The sequence below is a fragment of the Callorhinchus milii genome, unplaced genomic scaffold, assembly GCF_018977255.1.
Source record: "Callorhinchus milii isolate IMCB2004 unplaced genomic scaffold, IMCB_Cmil_1.0 Scaffold29, whole genome shotgun sequence".
Classification (NCBI taxonomy): Eukaryota; Metazoa; Chordata; class Chondrichthyes; order Chimaeriformes; family Callorhinchidae; genus Callorhinchus; species Callorhinchus milii.
Genome location: NW_024704770.1, coordinates 122,152 through 143,128, shown reverse-complemented (window position 1 = coordinate 143,128; position 20,977 = coordinate 122,152). Strand labels below are relative to the sequence as shown.

The following is a 20,977-nucleotide window of genomic DNA, read 5'->3' as shown; positions in this document are numbered from 1 at the left end:
AGGACTTTGCCAACTGAATGTCAGTCTGACTCAGTGGGTCGTGTTCTCGCCTCCGAGTCAGATGTTTTGTGGGTTCAAGCCTCCATGTCTGGGTCTTTGAGCTCACAGTCGAGGCTGATGCTCCAGTGCAGTTTTGAGGGGAGACAGAGCTGCACATTGTCAGAGACACCGACCTTAAAGATCGGACGTTAAAGATCCTGCGGTCACTGCTCGAAAAGACAAAAGTGTTTTTCTCTCTCCCTGTGTCCTGTCGGGCAATTTGCTCACAGCAGCATCTCCACAAACAGCCACAACTTTATGTAGGTGGGGGTGGTATGGGGTGCGGGGGGTTGATGGGGTGCGGGTGGGGGGGTTGTGGGAGGGGAGTGGGGTGGTGGTGGGAGAGTGACTGTTGACCAGGATACCAGGAGATAGAGAAACTCCCTTCATTTTCCTGCAGGATCTTTAATGTCCACCTGAACAGGGCACAGTTGGGAGCTTGGTTTAACGTCTCATCTGAAGGACGGCGCCTCTGACAATGTGGAGCTCTCTCCTTAGACTGTGGGCTCAAAGTCCCTGAGTCAGGGTTTGATCCCACAGCCTTCTGCTCTGGGCTTCCAGAGGACCTCTCAATCCATGTCCCAGTTGCTCATTGGGTCCAAAAGACTGTTCCTCAGTGATGTCCATCTTCCTCAGTGTGAAGAACTCAGAGTTCCGGGTGAAAGTGGTTGTGTTCGGCTGAAAGTGGATGAAGAGGGATGGTGAATTTCAGGGAACACACTTTGGATTGAGATGAGTTCCTGATCTCACACCAGCACAGCCCTGAGGACTCCAATTTTTCATTAATTCGGTTCCTTCTATCTCCGTCTGGTTCTCTCACAGCATCTCTGCAACTCAACCCTGACCTGAGGACAAAACGATACCAATACCAGTGATAACAGACTCTGTCCTGTTTCCACACCTTAGCCCTAACTGTCCTGTGCCTCTGATCTCCGTGTGGCAGTCTGGCTCAGTTGGTAACAACCAATAATAATAATCATTGCATTTGATACAGCGCCTTATCATGTTGTCGAGAGGGATCAAAGCGCTTCACAGGATACACTGTAAAGTAAATTCTCTTTTAGTTCACTAAGTTTACATCCCTCAACTATCCTTTCTATCCCACATCCGCACCATGACCCGCTCTGCCTTCCACAAACTCCGACTCATCGACCATCTCCACCACTGTCTCAAACCACAGGCCACCGAAACCCTCATACAGGCTTTCACTACCTCAAGGGTTGACGATGCAAACTCATTGCTTGTCGGTCTCCCCAACTCCTCCCTCAATAGGCTGCACATCATCCAGAACTCTGCAGCTCGCGTCCTCTCCAGCACTAGGCTCTGTGACCCTATCCCCCCCATCCTCACCCAACTCCAGTGGCTTCTCAAACCCCTACCTCTGCGACCTTCTAAACTCCTACCATCCTGCTCGCTCCCTCCGCTCAGCGGTCTCTGGCCTGCTTCACGTCCCCTGCCTCGCTCGCCTGTTGTTGTTCTTGTTTATCTTGCAGTGTTAAATCATGGCAGTCTTATCAGTTTTATGTTTATTCTTCAAACAGAGAGAACATTCTGCGAACCTCGATGCTGTCAATTGTGTTTGTAATTTTAGAAACGGCAATGAAACCGTCCTCTGCTCTCAGGAACATAACCCCAGTCTACCCGCCACGCAGTGAGTGACCGAATTTATGTGGCCAGGGATTATCCAGGGATCTGGCCAGGGATTGTCAGCTGGGACACTGGGAGAGAGATCAGCGCCACAGGAACTTCAACGACCGTCTGCACAGACACAGACGGGAGCTCGGTTTAGCGTCTCATCTGAAGGACGGCACCTCCGAAAATGCAGTGCTCCCCGAGCACTTGCTCAGAGTATGTGAGTTCCGATTCCCGATATGGGGCTTGAACCCCAAACCTTTTTCTGCTTCAGAGGCACGAGCGCTACCGACAGAGCCGGTCTGACACCGAAAACATCTGAGAGCTGAAGTCTTGACCTGCTCAGAGACACCGTATTAAATCCCCTTCCACCCCCGCCCTCGGCACACACACACTCACCCCCACCCTCAACCCCCTCCACCATCAATTACCTCTGGTTTTAACAGACACAGGAAGATGAAGATAAAGACGCCCTGGAAGCTGTTGACGATGGTGAATAAATAAGCCATGACCACCGTTTCCTTCTGGAAGTGAAACGCTCCCAGGATCCAGGTACAGCCCAGGACAAACACCTGCCCCACGGCTTTAAACGCCAGCATCCTGCCCAGGAACAAGACAACCGTCAGAGTAAGGCTCACACCAACAAATAACCGGCTCACTCACTGCACGGATGTTTGCACAGACATCGCTGGCTGCCACAGTCACCTACAAACACACAGTAACTGGGCTTTACACTGAACCCTGTGAAGGGTTCTGGGATGTGAAAGGCGCTCTAACAACGGTAAGGAACATAATTATTGTTGTCCAACGGCTTAAATCGCCAGCATCCTGCAGGGAGGGAAATAATACAGAGAGACGGGCCCTGCAAGCTCTCTGGGATGCAATGCAAGTTGTTGTTGTTGTTGGTATATCCCTGCTCCAGGCACGTAAACCTGACTGTAACGTAAAGACGGCCGACGTATATGTCACTTCTTCTTCACTGAGTTCATGTCACTTCCTCAAAAACTGGAAGCCAAAAAAGGGAGGTTGGGGGGTGGGGGGGGGGTAGGGGCGAAGGGAAGGGGCGAAGGGAAGGGGCGAAGGGAAGGGGCGAAGGGAAGGGGCGAAGGGAAGGGGCGAAGTGAAGGGGAATGGGAGGGGGAGAACAAGAGAACAAGATTCACAGGATTTTCCTGTAAAGTGCAGTGACTGTATTTTGAGGCAAACATTAACAAGCGGCCAGACAGCAACACTGTGCAGGAGCTGAGAGTTGCTGTCCCTCACCTGGTGTTGATGTTTGGTAGTTCCATGCTCCGCATGGTGACCTTGTGCCTCAGGATACACAGCACCGTCACGTACAGAGCAAGGTTGATCTGTCGGGCAATAAGTTACTTGTCATTAAAATAATATAACATATATATGATATAATAATCCTTGCAATCGATAGAGTACCTGATTATGTCTTCAAGACGTCTCAAAGCGCTTCACAGAATACACTGGAGAGTGAATTGACTGTATGTTTTGTGGGGAATCGCGGCAGCCAATTATGCAAAGCATTGCCCACAAACAGTGGTGGAGTGAGTGACCAATTTTTTTTAATTTAAAGGGCTTATTACCCCTGAAACTGATCCACCAACCAAATAACTAGCGGGTTCCTACTTCCTGCTGTGTAAACAGAGGCGAGTGCAGTAAGGAAAGTTGCCTAAGGTTTCATCCTGCCCGGGAATCAAACCCAGGTCCTCTCGCTTGCGAGGTGAATGCTCTAACCAATACACTACAGAACTCCATTATCATGTTGCCTATCACCCCAGTCCCCGACAGTTTCCACTGTCTCTGCAGGTGGACTTCATGGTCCTCCCCCTTACACTCACGCACCTCCCTATCACTCTCTGACCTGCTCATAACCCGCTCCTCGCCCTCCAACAACCCCACCACCACCACCACGTTACACTGAACTAACACAGGTCCATGTCCTTAATCACCACCATTGATGGCCAAGCCTTCAGCTACTATGTCCCTAATTCCTGGAATTCCTTCCCTCTACACCTCCCCCCATGAGCTCTGTCCTGCTCCACATCCCCTGCCCAGTCTGCTCCATGTCCCCCACCTGGTCCACCCCACCATCAGCGGTCAGGCCTTCAGCCTCTCTGACCCCACCCTCTGGAACTCCATCCCACATTCCCTTTGCCTTGCTCCCTCCCGTGCCTCCTTCGAGGCATATCTCAAGACCCTCCTCTTCGAACCTGGCTTTGGTCACCCTCCTCCAGCCATCCTCCCTGCCCTCCATGCCCATCCCCCAAATTCCGGACTGTCCAGCACGTTGGGACATTCTACCCATGTGAAAGGCACTGTGTAAATGTAATTTGTTGTCGTTAACCCTACTCCTATCTTTAAATCCCACCTAATCACCTTCCCCTTCAACTGGGCCACTGGTCATCTCTCCTTTTCCTTTGCAACTTAACTTTCAAACACACAGTCACTTGCAGTAAAAGTCTGTGAAGTGCTTTGAGCCGTTTTCCCAATGGGAAAGGTTCTGTATCAAATCTCGCTTACAATGTGTTGTAATGTATGATTCCAGGGCTGTGCTGTCATGATAGACTGACTGAGTTAGACCTTTCTTCACCAGAGAGGAGACACTTGAAGTAATAATAATGATAATAATAATAATAATCCTTAATAGCGGTGTTTAAAATTACAAACATTATAAAGCTTTGCATAATTAGTCTGTTTCCACTTGTGGCCGAACTGGTAACACGAGTGTAAGAGAGCAACGAGAGGATCTAAAAGAGAAATTAGGAGAAAAGACTTCATAACGAGGGCAGTGAGATTGAGAAACTCGATGCCTGAAGTGGTGAATGCATCACATAGTGTTGATGCATTGATAACAACTTACTTTTATATAGTGTACCTCATGAAGGGTAGAATCATACAACACAGAAGGAGGCCATTCAGCCCATCGTGTCCAAATTAAATCCCATTCCTCCCCTCTCTCCCCAAAGACCTGCATATTTGTCCTCCCCAAATATCTATGGATAGCATCCCAGAGCGTTTATAAGGGGAAGCGAGACCTCCGCCTGAGGGAATAGAGGGTGTGGGAGGGGGTACGGAGGCTGTGTAAATGCTGGCACCGCTTGTTTGGAGCAAAAGGCCTGTTTCTCTGCCGGTCACTCAGTGTAAATCTATGTAATTTGTGGTAAAATATAAATGCTGTGAGAAGCCGTCCGGCCTGAAGGGTGACATGTAAATACAAGTTGTTGTTGCCGTCATCCATTGGACATCCACACTTTGACGTGTAGACCTCCCGATGTGGATCTTATCCGAAGGACGGCGCCTCCGACAATGAGTCCCAGTGCCCCCCCGGCACATCAATGGATCATCAGCTTAGACTGTGAGCTCAAAGGCTCAGTCAGAAGGCTGTGGCCTTGAACCCACAACCTTTTGACTGAGAGACGAGATCGCGAGCGATGTCGCAGCCAACAGATGGGCAATTGGCCTTCTTCTCCCAATGCTATACCGACACCTGCTGGTTAGTTTGGGTACTGCACCATGTATGTCATTCCATGAGTATTACCACAATGATCAGACAGATGGGACCCAGGAAACTCCATCTCAATCCATATTTTTCACTGAGCCAGCAGCTGGAAATCAACCACACAACACAACAGTGAGCAGGGATGTTTAGGGTGAGACGGTAGGTGTCAGCCTGGCTCAGTGGCTCGCGCTCTCTCGTGCCTCTCAGTCAAAAAAAATTGTGGTTTCAAGGCCCAACGTCAAGACTTCGAACTTACAGTGTCGGCCAGAGCTCCAGTGCAGTGCTGGTGGGAGCAATGCATTGTCAGGGGCTCCATCCTTCGGATGAGACGTTAAAACAAGTTTCTCTCTCTCTCTCTCTCCCAGCGTCCCAGCAATGTCCCACAAACAGCCATGGAGTGAGTGACCAATTTTATTTGGGGACTGTTGGCCTGGACACAGGGAGAGAGAACCTCTTTTCCAATTGCCCCACAGGATCTTTAACGTCCAAGTGATCGGAGCACTGACAGGAACTCGGATTAACATCTCATCTGATGGACGGCGCCTCTGACAATGCAACATCCCCCCAGTGCTGCACTGCAGAGTCACCTTAGGCTCTGTGATTCCAAGTCCCGATGTGGGTCCTGAACTCACAACCTCCTGACTCAGAGGCGCGAGCGTTACTGACTGAGCCCGGCCAGGCTGACACATAAATATTCAACAACCACAATTTGCCTTCAAACAGGGCAGCATCTTGGAGCACTTAATAGGTGCGGAACCTGACACCGAGGCGGGAGGTTGGGGGGGAGGTAACCGTAGGCGCGGTCGAAGAAGGTCCTCTTCAGGCACGGCCTGAATACGGGCAAAGACGGGGCGAGGCAGAGCGATTGAGGCAGAGAGTTCCAGAGGTTGAGGGGGTAGTGGCTTAAAGCACAGCTGTCAATGGTGGAATGGAGGGGGACGAGGGCAGTGCAGGAGGCCGGAGCCCGGCTGAGCAAAAGGAGCGGGTAGCGGAGTGAGGTGTGAGCAGGTGGGATGGGTAGGGAGGTGATTGGGTTTCAGTCGCATGTCGGGACTTGGAATCGCACGGCCTGAGCTGACACTGCTCCAATGCAGTGCTGGGGGGGGGGGGGGGGGGGGGGGCGCATTGTCAGAGGTGTCGGAATCCGGATGAGACGTCAGAATGGGGTGGGAAGGGTAAGGATCTGCTGTGTGACAGAGGCCCAGCGAGGCCTGGCAAGGGGTGGGGCGATGTGCGTGTGTGCGCGTGTGTGTGTTTGTATAAGTGTGTGTATAAGTGTGTGTATGAGTGTGTGTGTAGGTGAGTGCGAGTGCACATGTGAGTGTACACATGTGTGTGAGCGTGAGTGCGTGTGTGAGTGTGCGCAACCCAGTGGCGTGTGAGCATTAACACGTGAAGCAGAAAACGCCAGGAATGGCTCAGCGAGGACGGTACTCACTGCTTGTGGGTGCCATAGCCCTCGTAACCCACAGCGACAGACACAGCCACCAGCAGAGCTGGGACTCCGTAGCCCAGAGCGTACATGCAGCCTCGGAAGTGCGGAGTGGGTTGTTGCAGTTTCTGGATGTCCCGAGCCATCAGGCACAGCTGTACACCTTCCAGGAACATCCAGGCAAATGCCACCAGGAACCAGTAATGGAGCAGACCAGCGACAATCCCACACACAATCTGAAATCAACACAGCAACGCCGTTAAACACAAGCCCACGGGGTCTCATATCTACAGGGATTGTAGCAGAGCAGTTCGTGCACGCGCCTGGCAAGCGAGAGGACCCGGGTTCAATTCCCGGGCAGTCCAAAACCTTTGTCAAGTCTCCTTACTCCATACGCCTCTGTTTATCTCGCTGTAAATAGTAACCCAGGTGTAATTCCCGGGGGTAATAATAAAGCACTTCATCACATCATTGAGACGTCTCAAAGCGCTTCACAGAATATACTGTGAAGTGAATTGGCTGTGTATTTTTGAGGGGAAACATGACAGCCAATTGCCACAGCAGTGTCCCACAGACAGTCGTGGATTTAGTGATCAAACTTTTTATTTTGTGTTTATTTTGAAGGAATTATTACGTCCAGAAAAGCTATCCGCCAATCAACTTACAATCAACTTACTGCGACGTAAACAGAGGAGTGTGTGAGCCGTAAGGAAATTTGCCTGAGGCTTCTCCCCGCTCCAGGAATCGAACCCTGTCCTCTGACTTGTGAGGTGAGAGCGCGAACCACTACACTGCAGGAGTCCTTGTTGTGGTTGTCTTACCCGGTTGTTGGTTTGGTTGATGCCAACGAGGAAGATGAAGAGAGCCAGGAACAGGCTGAGGCACAGCTGAATGTTGGTGACGGTCAGTGAGTTTTTGGCCTTGGCCCAGAAGGTGAACATGCCGATGCTGATGGCCAGACACACCAGGGAAGCGATAATCCCCACGTAACTGATGATAATCAGAGCAAAGGGAGGATCCTGTAAACAGTTACAACAATCATGTGAGTTTCACTCACAAAATTACATCCAATCAGTTTGTGTGTGTCAGCCGCGCTCAGTCGGTAATGCTCTCACCTCGGCTCAGGCGGTTAGAGGTTTGGGACTTGGAACTCATATAGTTTCACTTAGAAACCACACTACAGTATTTGAACCACGTTGACACATCTCAATGACGTGATAAGGCAGTAAATCAAATGGAAGCATTTATTATTATTATTCTGACTCGGAGGCGACATTGCTGTGACTGAGCCAGGCTGACAGACATGGGGTTTCACATACACAGGGCTTTGAAGGTGGAAGGTTGATAGAGCTGTTAAAAAAAACAAATGGGATCCTTGGCTTTATAAATTAAAGGCATAGAGTACAAAAACAAGGAAGTTCTGCTAAACCTTTATAAGTCACTGGTTAGGCCTCAGCTGGAGTATTGTGTCCAATTCTGGTTCCAATTCAGGGCTATTGACTGAGCCAATCTGACACTCACCAAATGATTGGATCTAACACTCTAAATTAAGGATATCAAGGCCTTGGTGGCAGAGGAGATTTCCTTGAATGGTACCAGGGATGAGGGACTTCAGTTATGTGGAGAGACGAGAGAAGCTGCAATTGTTCTTGGAGCAGAGAAGGTTAAGGGATGATTTAATAGAGGTGTTCAAAATTATGAGGGGTTTTGAGAGAGTAGATAGGGAGAAGCTATATTCTCTGGTCTGTGGGTCAGTAACCAGGACCCAAAGATTTAAGATAATTGGCAAAAGAACCAGAGGGGAGATGGGGAGAATTTTTTTTCACAGAGATTTGTTATAATTTGGAATGCACTGCCTGAAAGGGAGGTGGAAAGAGATTCAATAACAACTTTCAACAGGGAATTGGATAGGAAAAATTTACCAGGAAAGAGCGAGTCAATGGGACTGATTGGGAAGCTCCTCCAAAGAGCTGGCACAGGCACGATGGGCCAAATGGCCTCCTTCTGTCCTCTAATATTTTATGATTTTATGATGTTGAAAGAGCTTCATAGAATCATAGAATCTGTGCCCAATTGGTTGCTGCATTTTGCCCACAAAATATACATTAATTTAACTATACAGTGTACACTGTGAAGACGTCTCGAAGGTGTGATGAGGCGCGATACCAAATGCAAGGAGTATGATTGATACCGTGTCATGATGAGCCATGATCAAAGCGAAGGATCTCAGGTGATGATGGTCACATTCACACTTTATGTGAGTTTTGGTCTGTTCTCTCAGTTCACATTCCTTATGGGACCAGTACCCACTGTTCTCTAAGAACCTCCAGACAACACAGAACATTTTTAGTTCGCTTTCATTCTTCTGTGGAGATAAAAGGTTCCCCGTTACATTCTTCAAGTCTCAGCACATCATCAACATCAACAACATCATCATCAACAATGACCACATCAAAAACAACAACAACATCAACAACACATTGTGTTTACACAGCGCCTTTCATGTAAGGAGGTCCCAAGGCTCTGGACAGTCAGGGATGCACAACCAAGCTGGTGGTGGGATCAGGAGGGGTGGAGGGCAGGGACTGTAGGGGTAGCAGGATGAAGAGCAGGGTTTTGAGAAAGCTCTTGAATGAGCCAAGGTTGGGGTGGGGGGTGTCAAGATGGAGGGAGTGTGGGATGGAACTCCAGAGGGTTGGTGTGGAGAGGCTGAAGGCCCACCTGCAATGGTTGAGCAGGCAAGTTGGGGGACGTGCAGCAGGCCAGAGACCGTTGAACAGAGAGAGTGGACAGGTTGGCAGGGGGTTACGAGGTCACAGAGGTAGGGGGGGGAGCGAGGCCGTGGGGGGTGTGAAGGTGAGGACCAGCATCTTGAACTGTATCCTCTGAGTGATGGGGGGCCAGTGGAGCCGGATGAGCGGGTGGGAGGGAGTGATAGGTTTTCAGAGCCTTGTGCGGGAGAGGACATGGGCTGCAGAGTTCTGTATGATCTGCAGCTTGTAAAGGGAGGAGTTGGGGAGGCCGGCAAGCAGGGATCTTGTGTCATCGAGCCGGATGTTGTGACTGCATGGATGAGGGTCTCGGTGTTCTGTGGTGTGAGACCGTGGCAGAGCCGGGCGATATTGCAGTGGTGGGGAAAGGCAGAGCAGGTCATGGTATGGATGTGGGGTATGAATGACGGTTGAGGGTTGAACTGAATGCCGAGGTTCCATATTGGCTCCTTGAGGTGTAGAGTGCATCCATGGAGGGAGATGCTGTCAGCGCCCGAGGTGAGGAGGCGCTGACGGGAGCCAAGCAGGAGAGCCTCGGTCTTGTTGACATTCAGCTGCAGGAAGTTAGTTCTTATCCAGTTCTTGATGTCCAACAGGCAGTTTGTGAAGACAGCAGTGGACCTGGAGGTGGAGTTGTAGAGGTACATGTCTGAGGTGGACAAATAGTGCTCTCAATGGCAAGCTCTGTGGTTTTAATTGGATAGACTCCAGCAGTTACCCCAACCCACACCCTGGGGTCTCCAAGCCTGCGCTCGTGCCTAATGCTTTCCTGAATAAACCGGATGGGTCTCTCCAGGTAGAGAGAGCGCATTCCATTCCAGGAATCAACGGTGATGGGTGTCTGCACAGTTCAGACACCTGACAATGGTAAATTGATTAAATGGTTCTTATTGATTAGCTCCAGCGGTTATCCCTTCCCCATTCCAATTGATCATCATCACTCACTGAAGTGAGGCCTCTATCCCAAGACTCCTTGTGTCTGAGAGTGAAATTCACGGTCTGGTGGGGTGTGTGACCTGTCCTGTGGCTGAGAGAGGCTGAGATGACCTCAGACGCCAAGTAGAAATGCCTTGTTTTTCCGTCGATGATGAATTCTGTGCCGTTCAGCACTGCATCCAGGTCTCTGTAGGCGATGAAAGAAACAGCACCAAAACCTGGGGTTGGGAGGAGATTCTTATGTTAGTGCAACGACGACAACAACTTGAATTGGCACAGCAGCTTTGACATAGAGTAATGTCACTCTGCCCCCACATACTCACCTGCATTAACCTCCATATCCCCATGGCACCAGTTCTAGCCGGCTCCACTGGTGCCCTATCGCCAAATGGATCAATTTCAAGATCCTTGCACTCGTCTTCAGATCCCTTCATGCCCTGCACCTCTCTATCTCTCTGACCTACTTGCCCCTAAATCCACTGCCTCTGCTTAACAGGCTCCAGCCTCCTGCACGTCACTCATGCTCTCCATCCCACCATCGGTGGCCGCGCTTTCAGCCACTACACCCCGAAACTTTGGAACACTCTCCCTCTATCACTCTGCCTCGCCTCTTTCTTCTCCATCTTTAGGTCGTGCCTGAAGACCTTCCTCTTCGACCGTGCCCAAGGTCACTTGCCCCCTTCCCCCATCTTGGCCTCGTGCTCCACCACTCTTAAGTTCTCTGGCTTCGCTGCCAATAGCACCACACGGGATATTTAACATCCACCTGAACAGACTCGGTTTAGCGCTTTGAGAGGTCTCAATGACATGATAAGGCCCAATATCAAATTCAAGGATTATTATTATTATTATTATCCACACGTACCTGTGGTTTTCCCCCCAGTCACTGTGTCCCGAAAGATGTCCATCGTGTTGTTCCTGGCCTGTAACCTCACCCTTTCCCGCTCGGATGTCCCTTCCCCACGAAACATCCGCACTTCCACTTCTAAGAAGCAAAGGACACAAACACGGGTCGGTTCCGAGGGCAACGGGACAGCATTCAATGCGTTAAACAATGATTTATGTACCGACCACTGTTAGTAACATTATTATCACTTTGAATATTAATTAGTTATAATATTACATTAATCATATAATATTATTGAGGGTTTATTATTACTAATATTAATATTTCTGTGTATCTTTATTACAAATACATGACATTATTTGTAAGAGTCGGGGTGTCGTGACATAATTACTTAACACTGCAGTGCCCTTCACGTTGGATGTCCTCCAGACGTGAAAGGCGCTACACAAATGCAAGTTGTTGTTGTTGTTGTTGTTTACCCATGATTTCCGTCTGGTTCCTCCTCACTCCCTGATCGGGCAGATCCAATGCAGCCGCAATTGCGGATTTCTCCACCAGGGTTAGGAAGGCGTTAGCAGATTGCATGCGCTCGTCAGTCTCCATACTGTTCCACAGCTCGTCTCTGCCCACGAGGTCGCTTGCGAATGACGTGACGTTCTGTTGACATGACAGCGTTGGTTATAGCACTCGCCTCGCAAGCGAGAGGACCCCGGTTTGATTCCCGGGTCAGAGCAAAACAACAGGCAAGTTTCCGTACTCCACCTGCCTCTGTTTACTCAGCAGGAAGTAGGAACCTGGACTGAGTTGATGATATAGACTGATGTTAGTTGATTGGTGGAATGCTTTCCGGACATAATAATCCCACTAAAAAATAATAATTTGGTCACTCAATCCACGGCTGTTTATGTTACACTGCTGTGCGCAAACTGGCTGCCACGTTTCGCTCACAAAACACACAGTCAATTGACTTTCCAGTAGATTCTGTGAAGAGCTTCGAGACGTCTCGAAGATTTGATAAGGCGCTGTGTCAAATGCAAGAATTGTCATTAAAATGGTGAGGCTCTTGGCTTGAGTATTGAGGCAAAGGGAAAAGGAGATGTCCTGTATGTTACTGACCTCCAAAGCGAGTCGCCTGGTAAAGTTTTGACAGAACTCATCAGCCAAGTGGAAGATTTTCTCGATCACAGGGCAGAACTCACTGCCGAGCAGCTGAGGATTCTGTGACAAGAAAGTAAATATCATGGGATGAGATCCAAGTGACTTTCTCTGTGCTTCAACTTACACAATTCATTGCGTTACTGTGACCGACAGATACACACAGAGCAAACACGCAGAGATAGACATAAGAACTACATTTAACAGAGATAGACACAGAGATACATTTGACAGCGATAGACACAGAGATACATTGACAGAGATAGACACGTAGACAGAGATAGACATGGAGATACAAAGACAGAGAAATAACAACAACCACTTGGCCCTCATGCAGGGCAGTGTCCCAGAGAGCTTGACAGTGGTGGAGCACAATGCTGAGCCGAGGGGAGGGCGCGGTCGAAGAGGAAGGTCTTTGAAGATGGGTAAGGAAGGGGCAAGGCAGAGAGATTGAGGGAGAGAATTCCAGAGAGATATGGTTAGCGATCTCCAGACATGGAGACATAGCGATACGTATTTAGGATGAGCATAAAGCCTATCTGCCACCACCATCTGGAATTCCATCCCTGAGTCCCTCCAACTCGCTCCCTCCATCACCTTACTCAAGGTGCGTCTCGAGATCCTCCTCATTGACCATGGCTTTGGTCACCTTTCCCCTTCCCCCCAACCTTCCCCACCCTTGCCACCCCCTCACCCACCCACCACGGGTAACCAGCCAGGATTGTTAAGCACCTTGGGACGTCCTCTCAAGGTGAAAGGCACCTCGTAAATCTAATTTGTATTGTGTTATATAGAGAAAGGGATATAGAGAAACATCCGATACACACAACTACTACACACAAAGATACGGACATATATATAGGAACAGGAGTAGATCATTCAGACCCTTGATCCAGTTCCGACATTCTATTAGATTACAGCTGACGTGTACCTCCAGTCTAATTACCCGCCTTTGCCACAAATCTCTTGATACCTTAACAAATACCTCTCCACCTCTTGGAAATTTGAATTACTCAGCATCCACAGCCTTTGGAGGGAGAAAGCTCCAGATTTCCACTCCCCTTCGTGCAACTGTGTATAACGCATGTAATAACTCTATGGCAGTGTATCTCAAAACACGGACGGGGGACAGCGTTGGAGTGGAAGGGGTGCGAGTGGTGAGCTGGAAATATGTGGACCCTACCTTTCGGAATCCGACTGGGCGGCTGGAATCACATCGCTCCCCAATGATTGCATCGTGCTTGTTCACGTCAGGAAGACAGTCAAAATCTATCGCGGGAATGAAACCAAATCAGCCCTCAAATAACAGCCCTCCATAAAATCGCTCACTCACTTCACAGCTGTTTGTGGGGACGCCGCTGTGCAACATTGGCTGCCGCGTTTGCCTACAAAACACACAGTCACTGCACTGTACAGTAAATCCTGTGAAGCCCTTTGGGACGGTCCTCTTGATGTGAAAGGCGCAGTACCAAATGTAAGGATTATTGTGATTAAGAAGAGGGAGGTTTGAGTTTGCGCAGAGATACAGAGATGAATAGAGTCTTTACGTTCACAGTGAGTTGTTCCATTGGTGAAGGAAGCTTCTCCGGTGGTAGAGACAAATGTTGTGTCACACGTGCAGTAGAAAGCTCCCACGGTGTTGTGACAAGTCGCATTGGTGCCACATATGTTGGATTTACACTCATCCAAATCTGCAATAAGAAATACAAATGTCAGTTACTCCTTGGGCTTCATTTCTCCCACAAAACATACAGTCATTTTACAGTATATCCTGTGACGTCTCGATATTGCGAAAGGCGCTCTATCAAGTGCAAGGATTATTATTATTATTTGCGTTGTAGTGGAGTCCTGTAGCTCAGTGGTTACAGCACTCACCCGGCAATCGAGAGACCTGGGTTCGCTTCCAACAGAGTGAAATGTTGGGCAAGTTTCCTTACTCCACAGGGCTCTGTTTACTGAGCAGTAAGTAGGAACCCGGTTGGTAGTCGATTGGCAGATCACGTTTCTGGGGGTAATAATTCCTTCAAATTTGTTTTACTAAAAATTGGTCACTTCATTCCACGACTGTTTGGGGGACACTGATGTGCGCAATTCGCTGCCGCGTTCGGCCCACAATATATACGGTCAATACACTATATAGTTTTGTTATGGTCTGGAATGCACTGCCTGAAAGGATGTTGGGAACAGGTTCAATAACAACTTTCAAAAGGGAGTTAGACAGGTACTTGAAAAGGAAAAGTTTGCAGAGTTTGGGGAAAGAGCGGAGAGAGTTGGACCAATTGAGTAGCTTTGCCAAAGAGCCAGCACAGGCACGATGGGCCGAATGGCCTCCTTTTCTGCTGTAATATTCCACAATTCTATCGTCAGTGAAGCTCTTTGAGACGTCTTGAAGATGTGATAAGGCGCTATATCAAATGCAGGGATTATTATTATTATTATTGGGCTGTGTGCTGGTCAGTGCTCTCTCCTGGAGATTCGATTGTGTGAGGGAGCAATGATCGGAGTCTCTCCATGATATAGCTGTGAATCAAGTTGAGAATCAAATACCCGGGACTAACACTCCAGTGCAGTGCTCGGGGAGTGCTGCATTATCGGTGGATACTGTCCACTGGAGACACAGACTCCAGCAATTGAGCTGCTATGTTTGCCTGCAAACACAAGGTCCCTACACTTCAGTGCCAGCCTGTGGCTCAGTGGTAGGGCACTTGCCTCCGAGTCAGAAGGTTGTGAATTTAAGTCCCGACGTCAGGACATTGAATCACAAAGTCTCGGCTTACGCCCCAATGCAGTGCTCGGGGAGCGTAGCATTGTCAGAGACGCAGTCCTTTGGATGAGACAATACGCTGAGCTGTGCTCTGTTCCGCTGATCGTTAAAGATCTTGAGCTGCTGTTGGAAAAGAGAAGGAAGTTTCTTTCTCCCCGTGTCCTCGCTGCTGCATTTTGCCCACAAAACTTTACAGTATATTTGATTATAATAAAGATAATAATAATCCTTGCATTTGATAAAGCAGCTCATCACGGCTTTGAGACGTCCCAAAGTGCTTCACAGGAAATAATGCCAAGTGAACTGACTACATTTTGTGGGTGAAACATGGCAGCAAATTGTGCACAGCAGCGTCCCCACAAAATCATAGGTTGAGGGAACAATTTATTATTCATTTTTTGAAGGAATTATTATCCCTGGAAAAGTGATCGGCCAATTCATTAACAGCCAGGTTCCCACTCATTGCGGGGTAAACAGGGGCGTGTGTGGCGTCAGGAAACTTGCCCAACGTTTGCCCCAACTGGGAATCGAACCCGGGTCTCTCGCTCTCACTGAGCTGCAGGACTTGTGGAGAGAGTGGACGGGTTGGTAAAGTTTTAGTAGGTTACAGAGGTGGGGAGGAACAAGATCGGGAAGGGTTGTCATCTGAAAAGCAGTCGAGGCGGGTGTGGTGGTGGGGTGGGGTTGGTTGGGGGTGTATTACCTTCACAGACAGTCGTTGTGTTGACGAAAGTAGTGTTTCCGGTGCTCGTGGCAAACCCTGGGTCACACATGCAGTAGAAAGCTCCCTCTGTGTTGTGACACGTTGTGTTGGGGCCACACGTAATGGATTTACACTCCTCAATATCTGTAGGAGACACAATGGTGATTTTCAGTGTTTGACAATTTAATCATCTCCACCATTGGCGGTGTGTGGTTCGGTGTGAGCTGCAAGGGGTCAGGGCCGTGCTCTCACTGAGTCAGAAGGTTGTGGGTTCAAGCCCCACATCAGGGTTTTCAGCTCACAGTCTTGGCTGTCGCTATAGGGCAGTGCCGGGGGGAGCGCAGCATTGTCAGAGGTGCCGCTGTCCTGGCTGACAATACCCCACATACAGTTGGTCACTCACTTCACGACGGTGTGTGGGAGAGAGAGAGAAACTCCTTTCTCTTTTCCAACAGCATCTCGGGATGTTTAACATCCTCCCGAACAGGGCACAGCTCAGTGTAACTTCTTATCTGAAGGATAGCGCCTCTGATGAAGCAGCATTCCCACCACATTGCACTGAAGTGTGTTTATGTCAGTCCCACTGAGGGGCTCAAAGGCACAAACAATGGGTGTGGGGGGAGTGGGGGGGCGGTGGGAATGGGGGAATGATTTACCTTCACAGAGAGTGCTGTCGTCACTGAAAAAAGATTTTCCAGTGCTGGTGACAAAGCCGGGATCACATACGCAGTAGAAACTTCCCAGTGTGTTCTGACAACCTGCATTGGAGCCACACGGACTGGATTCACACTCGATGCGATCTGTAAGGAACACAGGGCTGACAATTGCTGTGTCATAATTTCATAATCCTGAACATTAAGAGTGATTTTTTGTGTAGGTCAGTTGGGTCCCTATAAACAGTCGTGGATTAAATTGGAGGGATTATAACCCTCAGAAAGCGATCTGCCAATCGACTAACAACTGGGTTCTTACTTACTTACCCAAACGCTCCAGGACACTACTCCGCCTGAAGGGCTTTATATAAATGTAAGTTGTTGTTGTTACTGCTCGGCAAACAGAGGCGTGTGGAGTAAGGAAACTTACTGTCCTGCCGAGGAATCAAACCCAGGTCCTTGTGCTTGCAAGGCAAGCCTCGAACCACTGAGCGACAGGACTGTGTGAATGCAAGTTACTATTGTTGGTTGTGAATTTCCTTTTTACCTTTGCAATATGATTTGACTGTGAAGTTCCTTTCCCCTCGAATAGTTTCGTAGCCTTCGTAACAGCTACAGTAGAAGCTCCCAATAGTATTGTAACACGTTGCCTGAAATGAACAGGTGAACAAACCAAATTTGGTTTCACACTCATTTATATCTGCAACAACAAGAAGGAAAGCACAAACTGCATTTACACAAAAGGTTGTTAGGTTACACTCTGCCTTACACCATGAGTCATGGAAGGTTGGGGAGAATCGAGTGCCTCACACTCATCTTCAAATCCCTTCACGCCCTGGTACCTCCCTACCTCTCCGAGCTGCTTATTCCCCAACCCACAACCTGCTGCCTCGCTCGACTGGCTCCATCTTCCTGTTGGCCCTCATGCCCTCCATTCCATCATTGGGAGCAGAGCTTTCAGCCACTATGCCCTGAAACCCCTCCTCTATCCCTCCGTCTTGCCCCCTTCCTTCCCCGTCTTCAGGTTGTACCTTCACAGCGAATCGTTAAGTTGGTGAACTCAGTCTCTCCTTTGATGGAGGCAAACCCTGCGTCACACTTGCAGAGGAACGCTCCCTCTGTGTTGGTGCACGTTGCGTTGGAGCCACACGGGCTGGATTCACACTCGTCGCGATCTGTAAGTGACACAAGGGTGACATTTGCTGTGTTTGACAAGTTAATAACCCCCAAAAATTAACAGTGAACAATTGTCACTATTAAGAGTGATTAATGGCCCACGCGGAAACCCAGCGCCAAGCTTGAAAGTCTCAGATCCAAGCTGCAGAGAGTTCCACATGAGGGGTCAATCTCCCTCTGTGTGGAATGAACACAGTAAATTGTCCTGTTGTGTTACACACGTAACTGCAGCAATTACCCCCAAAGCCACAAACTCTGGGCTCGAGCCAACCTGCACCTAATCCTCTCCAGGATTATGTAAGAAGGGTGTTTCCCTCCGAGGGATGAGAGGAAGAGAGAGTGTGCATTCCTTCCCAGACACCAGGGAGATCTCCAGTTGTGTTGTACAGAAGGGAGGGAGTCCTCTCATCCCTTGGAGGGTTGCACACTGTTCCTTCAACTACCGAGAGGATAAGGGGTAATTTTTCTGGTTAGACAGGTGTCTGACACCTGCCAAACCCCATCACCGCTGTTTAAGAGTCTCCAAACCACATTATGTTCCAGAACCCTCGTTTACGTATGGAGGAACTTGGCTGTTCGCCAATTGGTGGATATCTTTCCCTCCACAGAAAATAATCCTTCCCCAAATATTTGGGTCACTCGATCCATGACCGTTTGTAAGGCAATTGCTGAACTTCACCCGCAAAATACAGTCAATTCATAGTCATAGAATATTATTTATTTACTTTAATTATTTACTATTCAGTATATTCTGTGAAGCGCTTTGAAATATCTCAAAGGCGCTATACCAAATGCAAGGATTATTATTATTAATATTATTACAGAAGGAAGCCATTTGGCCCGTTGTGCCTGTGTCGGCTATTTGGAAGAGCTACACAATCAGTGCCGCTCTTTCCCCACAGCCCTGCAATTTTTTTTTCTTTTCTACAGATCTAATTCTCTTTTGAAAGTTGTTATTGGATCTGTTTCCAAACCCTTTCAGGCAGTGCATTCCAGACTGTAACAACTCTGTGTAAAATAATTTCTCCTCGTCTTCCCTCCGGTTCTTTTGCCAATCACCTTAAATGTTTCTGCCCTGGTTACCCACCCACCGGCCAGTGGAAACAGTTCCTCCCTGTCTGCTCTATCATAACCCTTCATAATTTTGAACACCTCTATTAAATCCCCCCTTAACCTTCTCTGCTTTAAGGAGAACAATCCCAACTTCTCCGGCCTCTCCTCATAAATAAAGTCCCTCATCCCTGGTAACATTAGGTAAATCTCCTCTGCACCGTCTCCGCGGCCTTGACATCCTTCCTATGGTGCGGTGTCCAGAATTGCACACAATAATCCAACTGAGGTCTAACCAGTGACTTGTAAAGGTTCAACAGAACTTCTTTGTTTTTGTACTCTGTGCCTCGATTTATAAACCCAAAATCCCATGTGCTTTTTTAACAGCTCTATCAACCTGTCCTGTCACCTTCACAGCCCTGTGTATGGGAACCCTCTCTGTTCCTGAACCCCCTTTAAACTGTGCCATTTAGTGTGTAGGTACTTTGCAGCATATTCTGTGAAGCACTTTGAACGTCGCAACGACATGATAAGGCGCTATACCAAATGCAAGGATTATTGTTATTATTACTCACCGAGGCACGTCCCATTCCCGGACTGTTGATATCCTGGGGAGCAGGTCTGGCTGGTGACAGTCAAAGGCTCCCAAACATTGCCCAAGTAAATCACTGAGAAACAAAAGCATTGGTCTCTTTTAAAAATCTCATAACATGTCCCTCCTGGTACAGTCGTAGTGCTCTCGCCTCTGAGTCAGAAGGTTGTGCGTCCAAACCCCGATGTCAGGACTTGGAATCACATATAAAAATTTACACAGACTGTACAGCCTGTAAACAGCCCACTCGGACCAACCGGTCTGTGCCGGTGTTTATACTCCACATGAGTCCTGACAATCAATGACATCCCAGAAACAGCCAGGGAGTGAGCGATCGATTTTATCTGGAGGATTGCTGGCCAGGACATCGCGACAGAGAGAGAGAGAGAGAGAGAAAGTCCCGTTAACAATGCAGCATCAGCTGAGACTGTGTGATTCCACTCCCCGACGTGGTGGCTTCATCCCACAACCTGTGAGTCAGAGGCGAGAGCGCTCCCGACTGAGCCGGGCTGACACACGACAGCGCAGAGGGAAAAGATAAAGGGTTCTGCGTTCACTGTGTTTCCATCCACTAATCACTCCGCACTCCGCTCACGTACCCAGCAGTAAGCCAAACCAGTTTGCTTTCCTCATTCTGGCTGATGTGTCCACTCAGAAGTCAGTGATCTGCACAGGAACGGCTTCTCCTTTTGTCTCTGTGTCTCTTCTCTGTCTCTCTTTCTGTTTCTCTCTATCTCTGTCTCTCTCTGTCTCTGTTTTTCTGTCTCTCTCTCTGTATGTCTCTGTCTGTCTCTCTTTCTTTCTCTGTCTATCTCTATTTCTCTTTCTTTCTCTTTCTCTCTGCAGCTCCTGTTCTTTCTGTCTCTCTCTCTCTCTCTCTCTCTCGCTCTCCCTCATTCAAGTCAGAACCTGTCCACACAGATTTGGCTCTGAGTGCAAATGAAGGCGAAACTTTACCACATCACTTGAGCACTGATGGAGTGAGATGGGGAAATCGCTGAACATTTATAAGGGTGTGAGTTTGTGCCATCAAAGCTGTGCTGTGTGCCACATGCCTGTTATTGTTAAAATTGTGCCCCACCCACAAACTATCATTATATGACAATAATAATCCTTGCATTTCATACAGCACCTCATCTTGTCATTGAGACGTCTCAAAGTGCTTCATAGGATATACTGCAAAGTGAATTGACTGTATATTTTGTGGGCGAAACTCGGCAGCCAATTGCGTTCAGCAGCGTCCCACAAACCGTCATGGATTGAGTGATCAAATTATTCTTTTTATTTATTGCTGTATGTAAATACTTGTGTTTATTTATTTGTTTATTTATGAAGGGATTATTACCACCAAAAGAGATCCGCTAATCGACTAACAACTAACGACCGGGTTCCTATTTACTGTGAGGTAAACAGAGTCACGTGTGTGGAATAAGGAATCGAACGCAGGTCTCTCGCCCGCGAGGCAAGAGCTCTAACCACTGAGCTACAGGATTCCTGACAACCTGAAAAAGAACGTTGTCAAACTGTTTCTGCTTCCACACGTCCCGTCCGGATTTCCATTTGGCCCAAATCCATCCGCGAAACAGAGAAAAAATAAACCCATTACCTCAGCAGAGCAGGAAATGAAGCCTCACCCCGGGATTCCTGGAACAGTTCAAGGCAGTGCGATGGCATCCCAGTACGTTCCTAAGAGGCTTAAAAGCTACTCACCAAAAG

At 48.5% G+C, this 20,977-nt stretch overlaps 3 protein-coding genes across 3 annotated transcripts; all 3 read right to left on the bottom strand.

The window, feature by feature from the left end:
- Nucleotides 1-680: 680 nt before the first annotated feature.
- On the bottom strand, nucleotides 681-5,229 carry LOC121851125 (adhesion G protein-coupled receptor E3-like). The gene is made up of 4 exons (XM_042344696.1): nucleotides 5,222-5,229; nucleotides 2,935-3,023; nucleotides 2,103-2,271; nucleotides 681-884 (listed from the first exon to the last, which is right to left on the bottom strand). Exons 2-4 carry the CDS (start codon nucleotides 2,967-2,969, stop codon nucleotides 837-839), a joined length of 252 nt encoding a protein of 83 aa, XP_042200630.1. The 5' UTR covers nucleotides 2,970-3,023; nucleotides 5,222-5,229; the 3' UTR covers nucleotides 681-836.
- A 5,050-nt stretch (nucleotides 5,230-10,279) lies between these two features.
- LOC103173425 (adhesion G protein-coupled receptor E1-like) lies at nucleotides 10,280-16,177 on the bottom strand. Its single transcript, XM_042344603.1, has 8 exons — nucleotides 16,093-16,177; nucleotides 15,791-15,934; nucleotides 13,871-14,014; nucleotides 13,507-13,592; nucleotides 12,285-12,386; nucleotides 11,648-11,825; nucleotides 11,187-11,306; nucleotides 10,280-10,539 (listed from the first exon to the last, which is right to left on the bottom strand). Exons 1-8 carry the CDS (start codon nucleotides 16,175-16,177, stop codon nucleotides 10,280-10,282), a joined length of 1,119 nt encoding a protein of 372 aa, XP_042200537.1.
- A 360-nt stretch (nucleotides 16,178-16,537) lies between these two features.
- On the bottom strand, nucleotides 16,538-19,957 carry LOC121851124 (adhesion G protein-coupled receptor E1-like). The gene is made up of 5 exons (XM_042344695.1): nucleotides 19,861-19,957; nucleotides 19,245-19,337; nucleotides 17,475-17,618; nucleotides 16,991-17,093; nucleotides 16,538-16,590 (listed from the first exon to the last, which is right to left on the bottom strand). The coding sequence occupies exons 1-4, from the start codon at nucleotides 19,892-19,894 to the stop codon at nucleotides 17,056-17,058; spliced, it is 309 nt and encodes a 102-aa protein (XP_042200629.1). The 5' UTR covers nucleotides 19,895-19,957; the 3' UTR covers nucleotides 16,538-16,590; nucleotides 16,991-17,055.
- Between the last annotated feature and the right edge of the window lie 1,020 nt (nucleotides 19,958-20,977).

What these genes read in the sequence shown, in the direction of transcription:
- LOC121851125 (XM_042344696.1), bottom strand. Translation starts at nt 2,969, where the DNA reads ATGCGGAGCATGGAACTACCAAACATCAACACCAG. An exon ending in CTACCAAACATCAACACCAG is followed by an intron (nt 2,272 to 2,934) that starts GTGAGGGACAGC and finishes GTTCCTGGGCAG; the next exon opens with GATGCTGGCGTTTAAAGCCG. An exon ending in TGTGTCTGTTAAAACCAGAG is followed by an intron (nt 885 to 2,102) that starts GTAATTGATGGT and finishes TTTTGTCCTCAG; the next exon opens with GTCAGGGTTGAGTTGCAGAG.
- LOC103173425 (XM_042344603.1), bottom strand. Translation starts at nt 16,177, where the DNA reads ATGTGGGGTATTGTCAGCCAGGACAGCGGCACCTCTGACAATGCTGCG. An exon ending in CTATAGCGACAGCCAAGACT is followed by an intron (nt 15,935 to 16,092) that starts GTGAGCTGAAAA and finishes TGTCTCCTACAG; the next exon opens with ATATTGAGGAGTGTAAATCC. An exon ending in CACAACGACTGTCTGTGAAG is followed by an intron (nt 14,015 to 15,790) that starts GTAATACACCCC and finishes TTCTTATTGCAG; the next exon opens with ATTTGGATGAGTGTAAATCC.
- LOC121851124 (XM_042344695.1), bottom strand. Translation starts at nt 19,894, where the DNA reads ATGAGGAAAGCAAACTGGTTTGGCTTACTGCTGG. An exon ending in CTGGTTTGGCTTACTGCTGG is followed by an intron (nt 19,338 to 19,860) that starts GTACGTGAGCGG and finishes TTTGTTTCTCAG; the next exon opens with TGATTTACTTGGGCAATGTT. An exon ending in CTTAACGATTCGCTGTGAAG is followed by an intron (nt 17,094 to 17,474) that starts GTACAACCTGAA and finishes TGTTCATTTCAG; the next exon opens with GCAACGTGTTACAATACTAT.